This window comes from Phaenicophaeus curvirostris, chromosome 23 (assembly GCF_032191515.1).
Source record: "Phaenicophaeus curvirostris isolate KB17595 chromosome 23, BPBGC_Pcur_1.0, whole genome shotgun sequence".
NCBI classification, from domain to species: domain Eukaryota; kingdom Metazoa; phylum Chordata; class Aves; order Cuculiformes; family Cuculidae; genus Phaenicophaeus; species Phaenicophaeus curvirostris.
In genome coordinates this window covers 2,819,698-2,829,082 of record NC_091414.1, presented here as the reverse complement: position 1 = coordinate 2,829,082, position 9,385 = coordinate 2,819,698, and the positions used below count along the sequence as shown (strand labels likewise).

Here is a 9,385-nt window from a genome sequence, read left to right as displayed (position 1 = left end):
GCGAATTGATGAGCACATCCAGGACCCCCAGCCAGGAGCAGCTCAAGCCCAACAACATCCTCCCATGGGAATGGGTGCTAGGCAGAGGGAGTCGCTCCCTTCACTCTCTCACAGGGTGATTTCTGCTCCAAATGGGTCTTGCCCAGTTCTCTGAGCACAGGCAGCACCTGGGCGCCCACCCAGACACTGGGGTGAGAGGAGGAGCTGCCCTGGCCACGCTCCTCGGCACGGCTAAGCTTAGGGACACCAATTGAATCGGAGGACACGACTTCCCTATTAACTGTCTTGCCCTCATTAAGGGAAATTAGATTAATTACATTGTAGCAGGCAATAAATCTTTCCCTGGAGAGACCAGGAGGGTGCCTGGGATTTTGCTCTCCATGTGCGATGTTAAAATTAGCCATTCTGTCTAATCCCATTTTTCAGTGTAATAATGCTCCTGGGTGAGAGGAGCGTAAAGCTCGGTGGCTTATGGGCACTAATTTTCTGAGATAAATAGGGAATTTTGTCCCCGCTCTCATCAGAGCTTGGGCTGAAATTGCTCTGAAGTCTGCACCCTGGAAGCTCAGTTTCCCACCACTGTATTTTAAGAGGACATTCATGCTTTCCCCAGCTCCGATGTGACAGGCGAGCAGTGGCACCCTGCAATTCCACAGCCACATCAGTTTTCGTATTATCTCGCTGTAAATGAGATTCACTGGACAATATGGATCTGATTTGCAGCACAGCTGGGAGAGAAATCCTGCCTTTGAGGAAGGTACCATCTATGAATAAATTGGATGTACTTGTTTTGGTCTCCTGACAGGCTCAAACTTTCAGGCTGGGAAAGCTGAGACCCTGTGAGCCTTGTGGGCACCTCTCACGGAAGGGAATCCTTGATGTAAACTCAGGAAAGGGCTGATCTTGCTGGAGGGCACACAGCACACGTGATTTTCTCACCCTGTAGAATATCCTTACTCACCACGATGATACTTGCCAAAGGGCGACAGCCATAGCTCTCAGCCCTGGGCAGTGCTCATCGTAACTGAAATTGCAATCATGAAACCCACTTTTTTTCTTATACACCCAACAGCTGCAGCCACTGCAGCTTGGGCATCAAATTTGGAGATGCAGGCTGTTCAACTAAAGTCACCACAATGTCAGGGGCTTCCAGATACGCATCTCGCCTTAGAATCTGCATTTCTCCCAATCACATATTTAGAGAAATGACTTATGAATTCATCCGTGCCTTTCTAGTGATGCTAAAGAAGAGTTCCCCTCGTTATGCTTTCGGCTGGTGCAGGAAACATGGATTTCTGGAGAATTATACAGGTCAGCTGGAGGAGTTGCATGTGCTGTCCTACACCTTCGAATCAAAAAACTCCTGCATGAAAAAAATAGCCTTGAGACAGCACTAATTTGTTCTAAACTATCATCCCTTCCATCAGCAAGCAGGGAATTGTTATCTATTTATTTCTTGCAATGTCATCGAATCAGTGACCACCTGCAAGGTGTCCAGGATGATAAACTCTCTCTTTGTACATGGAGCAGATTCTGACAATGCTCGATAGTGCACATCTATCAAATTGCCTGCAAGAGCCACCCATTAGGATCATTATCTGACACAGTCTCTTGGTGGGAGTTCAATGTCAGGGAAGGTACCTCACCAGGTACCTGGGTTGCTCATTGTTTCTCTAGATTAATAGTTTCATACTTCTATCATGAATTTGAGCTGAATTTTGGGGTTCTCACACCCAGAGCAAAGCTGGAGCACAAGCACTGAGACTCTGGAGCATCAGCCCAGTGCCTGCTCACTTGGTGTGAGCCCTGTGCCAGCCAGGGGAAGGGGCAGGAATGTTTTTTCTCCCGCTCTACAGTAGTGACCCAGCACTACAAACACCTTGATTAAACACAGACACCCTACGATTCACTTGTTCTCTGCTGAAAGCACCACCAGCTCTCCCTCTGCAGTTTGTGCCGTCTCAAGGGAAGTTTTTTTTGAAAGAGTTCTGGCTCAGGTCAGAAGTTCTGATCTTTAAAAGTCAGCATTCAGCAATCTCTTAGCAAGCCATGGCCATTACTTGCCAAATGGTGACAGCCACAGATCTCAGCCCTTGGCAATAATTGAAATCACAACCAGAAAACCCACTTTTTACCATCAAGTCAAAACATGGGGGGGTCTTGATTTTTTTTTTCTGCAGAACCTCGCTTATTAATGCAAAACCTAAGCTCTGAAAGGTCAGGGAGTCCAGATCTTGGGAGGAACACACAGAAATGCAGTATTCTGAGGAGACACCTTAATGTCCTGCAGCCTTGCCCCTCACACCTGGCTCTTTATGGTCCCAAACGCTGTGCCCACAGCATCTCAGACGACACAAACCAACCTCAGCCTCTCTCCGTAGGCTGAGCTGCTCTGGCCAGTGATAGACACAGTCTCTTCCAACCTGACAGAACAGTTATTTTCCTGTGTGGCTTATTATTTCCCATCACTGAGTTTAAAAAGCAGTTCACACCACAGCCAGGCTAGCACACAAATGACGTACAAACAAAACCTCCCCCAAACCCACAAAACCATCAGCCAGCTCCCCTACTTTGCCCCAGCAATCCTTGAACTGAAGGGGGAGATTCTAGCTTTGCTCAACACACTGCAACCACAGAAAAATGAAATACCGCTTCCCCACGCTCTAGAGGGGCACGTGGCGCAGGCAGCATGCAAAATGGATTTGGGCGCTGAATCTGTTTAGCTCTCAGATGCCAGATAGCTCTAATTCATGTCAGATACAATTAACTCACTCTGACAATAGGAAAAGGAAGCTTGAAAATTAACAGCGTTGGTTGGGTTGCACTGGGAATGCCGTCCTTCGGCAGCACCACCTCTGCCAAGAGGAGCTTGGAGTTGCTTCCAGTCTTCCAGGGGCTAAACAATATTCTGGAAGCATTTTTTTTTTTCCCCTCTAGGAATAAAACAAATGCGTTAACTCCAATAATAGCACAAATATGGCCTTTTGTGCTGCAGAAGAATCACAAATGTAGAGCGTCTAAATCCAGAGTCAGAAACAAAGATACAGCTCTATTGTGGGAGAACTGGGACACGTGGATTTCATGTCTATGTTGGAAGAGTCCACAGAAGCAGCCGAGTCCTGTCTGCATCTCCTTAGCATTCAAGACCCATTAATCCAAAGAAAGATGCTACTGCCCAGCACTAGCAAACATTAATTCCCGAGTTTGCTACGTAACGATACCACAGCTCAACAGCAAACAGGAGACCGAAATGGCCAATAGCATAACAAGCACACCACAGAGCCTTAAAGATGTCCCTAGAGCTTGGAAAAGCAGACAGTATTAACAGAAGAATTCTCTAGGCTAGCTAAGCATTCTAGCTCATTTGGTAAAAAGGTGTTTAAAGAAGAATCTAGACTTGCATATCTGAGTCTAAGCAAGTGCATTACAGTTTTATTTACAGCTTAACTGGTTGGTTCTAATTACTATGTTAACAGAATTCAATAGAGACAGCAAGTGAAGTGCATTTGGAACTTAGCAGTTTACAATATTGCCACCTGCAGTTTAGACTTAGATGATGCCAAACCCTCTCAGTGATTTCCAAATAGATGGGATACTCTTGAGGTTTGCATTACAGTGACATTTGTTTTTTAAAGGAAATCCATGCATGAATGCTGTTGTATGAACTTTCTTCCATGCCACATACTGCATTAAAGATCTACACCAAAGCATAAGCTACCTCCAACAGAAGCTTGTTCCAGTCTTCCTTCTTAATCACATTTTAAGTGTTGGCTTTTAAACCCAGGACTCTTCCAGACCTAGAAAAGTTCCCGAAGTCCCACCATCCTTGTTTATAGCCCCAAGAGGCTCAGATGAAGGACAAAAGGTACCTCTGGACAGGACAATGTCAGCTAATAAAGCAACAGGCTTACTTCTAGAAAACAAACCTTAGACAAAGTTACAGAATCAAAGTACTTTACTTGGAATGCACTTTAAACACGCCAGTTAAAATGTTCTCGTGTTAACTTCTGTGTTGAAGCACAGGAAGGATTATCAAGTTGTCTCTTGCAGATGCCACTTTACATACTTGACTTTGTATGATCCATACAAAACAATGCTTCAGGACTCAAAGCCAACCAAGGAAAGAGAAGAGACAAGAGTCCGTCCTGTACTAACCCCAAAGATCCACACTAAAAATTAAAGGCTGGGTTTGCGCAAGAGGAGCGTTCCCTAATTTGACCCTATGCAGTCTTCCTACAGACACCTGGTGCTTCACACAGAGTGCTGGTTTTCCAGGCTGCTGGAACATAAGATGGTGCTTGGAGGAAAGCAAATATAAGTTTTCTTCCCTGCTTCATTTTGCAAGGAAGCGTTAAGCCAGATGAGTACTCCTGCTTACATTTTTAAAGGCACAGAGTCACTCTTTCCCAAGCGGCTACATTTAAAGTTGAATTTTCATTAATTTGAAACAAAGCAAGATTCCCCCATATTTTCTGTAAGCAAAGCCAGGGGGTGGGAAAACATTAATGACCGAGGAAGCTACATTATTCAAACAGCATTTGTGGGATATGGCTCTTTGTCAAAGAAATGCAAGAAATCAACTCAATTTAGAAGAAAGGGTAAAACAACGTTTTGCTTTCTTCCTCCCCATCTACACTCAATTCCAGGAGTACTGCTTCTCCTAAAGCTTTTGAAGGGGACGTAGGAAAAATCAAAGCTCTCTCTCATTAGATATACCAGCCTAACTCTAAGGCTACTCTCAGTAGTGCAGTTAAGCAGTGGTCTAGCCGATTGATTCTGTTAAGTAAAGTACTTATGATTTTTAATTTGTTTAAAAACAATGACATTCCTAAGTTCCATATAAAAATCTCAAAATCAGTTACAAATACACTTGCTACCCTAAGAACAAAGGGGCTGCTATTCACGGCAGCATCATGAACTACAAGAAGCTCTCTGTTGAGTCCCAGACACCACTATCTCGCCTTTAGGTATCTCAGGTTCCATACTGAGATAGTCATGACCTTTTAAGCAGATTTGCAGAGAAAGGACATGCCTGGAAGGAAGCACAAGTCTGATCTGCTGCTTTCTTTGTCCAGACAGATACAAACCCCAGTCACTTGTGTCCACTGCTTACATCTTCTGCAAGATACCAGAAGAGCCTTTGTACCCAGCTTGCTGGTCTGCAAGCCCAAGATAACTGTATCTTGGTCTCAGCCTTAAAGGAAATATTGATAGAGGTAAGACACTAATTAGAACAAGAACTAAAAAAGTAGCAGTCCTAAACGGAATATTCTGTATTTACAAAGGGATGTCAACATCCATCAAGTTTCATCTCAGGTTTTTTGCACCGCTGCAAGCTTGTGCAAGACGAACCTAGAAAGAGAGAGAAATCAATCAGTACTTTAAGTGACTACTGTATCCCGCATGCATTTACACTTTCTGCCTGAAGTAGAAGCAGCTTTCAGTTTTGATTCAGCTTTTCAAAACACTGATGATAGCTCTTTTTCAAGAGGAGCCTAGTTTATCCGCAGTTTGTACTAAGCACAACATGTAAAGTTACTTCCCCCTCCCTTCCCTTCATGATGCTTCTTGACTCATGACACATGCCAAAATACAAGATAAGGGTGTAAAAAATGAATTTCTGTTGCAGCTCAGCAGTCCGGTGACTGATGAGAGGGACAATGCTGGTCACAATTGATGAAAACAGACTTACTGATAGCTGTTTCATAATTCCTTGGGCTTCTGGATTCAGATGAAGAAGATTCTTCTTGGTCAAATCATTCGCTGTTAAACAAATGCTCTGTGAAAAGGAAACAAATCTTAGGTTTTCTGCATTAACGCACTACAGCTAACAGAAGCTACTTTAAACGTTACTGAAATGCACAGTAAAACATCATTCCACATTCTGTTTCAACCAGCACGAAGTTCTCACTTCTAACTAAGAATCTTTTAAGGTTCTTTTTAAGCTCGATCAATCCCCTGATACACTACAAGGGCCTGACAGAAGAGACAAGAGCGGATGATCTAAAACTACAAAGGCCCCCAAGAAGCTCCAAGCTCTCCCTTCAGCACAGATTTTAGAGATCAAAGTTTCTGCTTTACCTCCCCTCCTCCAACAGGGACTGTGATGAAGATGTCGTTGTTGTTTGCGAGGGGGCTGCCGTTGGCAGAGATGGTGTAAACACGTTCATTTACTGCGGGTGTGCGCAGACCTGGTGTCTTGAAAATTCTGAAACAAAAGGTTACAGGTAAGTCATTTCACTACAATTGTTCAAAGCACTTTGACTTTAAGTTTTTCATTTCAGGTTCAAAAAGCCACAAGGGGTATGTCACAAATAGCTGATGAATACATACATAAAGCATTTAAACTGAAAGTGGGGAGATTGAGATGAGATCTTAGGGAGAAATCGTTTACAGTGAGGGTGGGGAGGTGTCCCTGCCCATGGCACGGGGGCAGGACTAAGATCCCTTCCAACCCAAACAATTCTGTGATAAAAGAAAGGGCAAGACACTCCCTTACAGAGGGGATTAATGGAGAAATCTAACAGAATACAAACCTAGAATCAAATCTGGGCGTGATCATGGATGTTCCTCCCTGAGCACATAGAGTTTCGATTCTACCAGTAGCTGGAGTGATAAGGTTGGTTTTGCTTGATCTGTTAAAAGGAAAGAAATAAAAATCTGCTCAGAAGAACACTTTTAACACGTTTGGAAGCACTATCTCATTAAGGACTAGGATGAGGTTATCACCACAGAAAACCAGGGGTTCTTACTAATCAAAGGGAAACCTTGAAGTAAGTGACAGCTGGTCGGTGAAGGAGAGGAAGCTGCCCATCTATCATTCACTGTCAGATCACCCATTTTTTTCCTACACACGGCACAACTATATCAGCCAGCCTACTAAACCACACTCCATTCCAGGTAAGAGTTATGCTACCGCTATATACATTCTCCATTTTGGAAATCTATTGAAAAAGACACCCCCTCTTACCTTTTACTCATGCGCTTCACTCTCGCTGAAGGAGGCCTTCTGCTCCTGGACACTGGCACTTTTTTAGTGGACGCCTTCACCTGAAACACAAAGCACTCGCCAAATCAGTTACGTCACTCTTCTGTGACAGCACAGTCCACAAAATACAAAGGCTTCCATACAAAATGTTTGGCTCAATAGGTTCTTTTTTAAGGCACAAGAGTCCAGAAACAAACATCATACAAGCTTCTATGACCTTCTCCTTTTGCTAGAAGTTTCAGGAAGCGACACCTGTTTTGAAGTCCTCCTCAAAAGTGTCCTGGACAGCTTTACTATCACAGGCACCATCTCAGTAAGCAGTTTAAACCTTGGGAATAAGGTCGTCACAAAGAGCAACTATTTACCTTTCCAGCTTTTGGATTAACATTTTCAGCTTCTAGCTCTTGAAGACTCTGGCCATTATGTTTTGCTTTCTTTGCTAGAGGAAGCAAAGGAGGTTCTGCTTCTTTTTCAATAGCTTCAACATGTTGTTTGGACTTTTCCACTAGAAAGAGAAAACATTATCCAAGTTATAAATAAATAGTAGCTTTATATTATTAGATACCAGCTGAGGTAAACAGTGAACAACCACAAGCTCTTTTGGCAACAACCCGTTTCTGAAATCCAAATTGCAATGCAATCCAAGTGGCTGGTAGAGCACTATGTTGAGTGTTTTAATACAATTAGACGTACTTCATAGACGTAAAAGTAGGATTATTTTCCTGTCTTTAAATATGTTGCAGGTTGCAAGAACAGAATTATTATTCACAGTACGTTAGCCATGCATTCATCTCACTGAACTCATCATGGTGCTTAAAAAAAACTGACCTTTCTCGACAATTTTTAAAGGAGCCTGGACAACTTCTGCTGTTAACTTGTTTATTTCTTTGATTTCCAAGTCTACCTAGAATTAAAAACAGTCATGACACTGTTAGGACGATCAGTAACACACCATTCTGAGAAATCTGAGCTGTAGAGCAAATCCCCGATTATTTTTATCAAGAATAGCTCCACTTTGAGCATTGACCTGATCTTTGGGAAGAGGAAGCCAAACATAGTGGGTGTTCAAACACAGAAATGTTATTATTAGCTAAAAACTACTTCACAGGCAAAGTGCTGTGGGCTAGCATTTTGTCTTGGTGTGAACTCGCTGTTCGCTGTTGCACACCAACATTTTCCAGCCAAGGGTAAGAAAACATCACTATTCGAACACGCATCCACTCGCACTGAGTGAAGGGATGGTGTTGAGCCTTGTTTCGCTGAGACAGGCTAGAACACGTTCTATAACCATCTCTTTGTCTCTCCCCTCCTACTCTCAGTTTCCAATTTATAGGGTCAATTGTGTTTGTTTTCTGTTGGAACTCTGCTATTGTGGCTCAAAAAAACCCCTGTTTCCTGTAGAGGCACATGATGTCATCAAACAGCCAAATATTCATGCTACAAACCTACCTTTGCTGCCTCTTCCAGCGCCTTTTGGCTTCCTCCTTTAGCTGAAAAGACAACGTTTTTAGAAAGTCAGTACACATCTCTGAGAGCTCAAATCCCAGCGTGAACCCATTCCCTCGGCAGTGAGCTCAACGACCACCATGCTCCCGAGCTGCCTGCCCGAAGCCTCCAGGGGCTCCCCGAGCCTCCAGGGGCTACCCTCCCGCTGTTGCTGCCTCCTCCGCTCTCATCCCATTCCATACCAAAGTAATCCAGCCAGTTCATCTCGCGGAGAGGCATGGGCAGCCGCAGGATATCCATGTTGTACAGGTTCTCCATCTCCTTGATGAGGCACTGCCCATTGGTCTGTAGCTCCTCAATCCGCTTCTTCACTGTGGGGACGCGCAGGGCTCAGGGAGGGGAGAGCTCAGGGGCTTGGGTTGGGGCTGGGTGGGTGAAGGGGGGTGTGTATGTGGGTCTAGAGGGCTGAAGAAGGGCATGGGTGTATCTGGGGACATGAAAGGGTGTGTGGGGTGCGTGTGTGTGTGTGTGTGTCTGGGGGCACAAAAGGGGGTGTCACAGGGGTGTCTGAGGGCCCGAAAGGTGTGTGTGTGTGTGTCTGGAGACCCAAAACAGGTGGGGAGGTGCTTGTGGGCCCGAAAGGGAGCGAGGGGCAGTCTGTGGGCCCAAAAGGGGGTGGGGTGGGGAGTGTCTGTGCGCCCAAAAAGGGCGGGGGTGGCGTCTCGGGACTCGTAGGGGAGTTCTGGAGGCCGCAGCCCTGGGGAAGAAAACTGGGGATGGAGGAAAAGGGGCCATTTAGAGGCCGGGGTCGGGGGGGGTGTCAGGGGGCTGGGAGAAGGGGATCTGGGGCCCACCCGCCGCCTACCCTCACGATCGAAGTCCTTCAGGAAGGCCACCGCCTTCTTATCGCGGGTGACGGCGCCACCTTTCTTCCTCGCGGGAGCCATGGCG

The 9,385-nt window shown here is 45.1% G+C and overlaps 1 protein-coding gene across 1 annotated transcript; it reads right to left on the bottom strand.

The window, feature by feature from the left end:
• Nucleotides 1–4,126: 4,126 nt before the first annotated feature.
• CDCA8 (cell division cycle associated 8) lies at nt 4,127–9,384 on the bottom strand. Its single transcript, XM_069875105.1, has 10 exons — nt 9,300–9,384; nt 8,677–8,805; nt 8,438–8,478; nt 7,817–7,892; nt 7,354–7,493; nt 6,971–7,050; nt 6,537–6,635; nt 6,082–6,208; nt 5,693–5,779; nt 4,127–5,352 (listed from the first exon to the last, which is right to left on the bottom strand). The coding sequence occupies exons 1-10, from the start codon at nt 9,379–9,381 to the stop codon at nt 5,308–5,310; spliced, it is 906 nt and encodes a 301-aa protein (XP_069731206.1). The 5' UTR covers nt 9,382–9,384; the 3' UTR covers nt 4,127–5,307.
• Nucleotide 9,385: the final 1 nt, after the last annotated feature.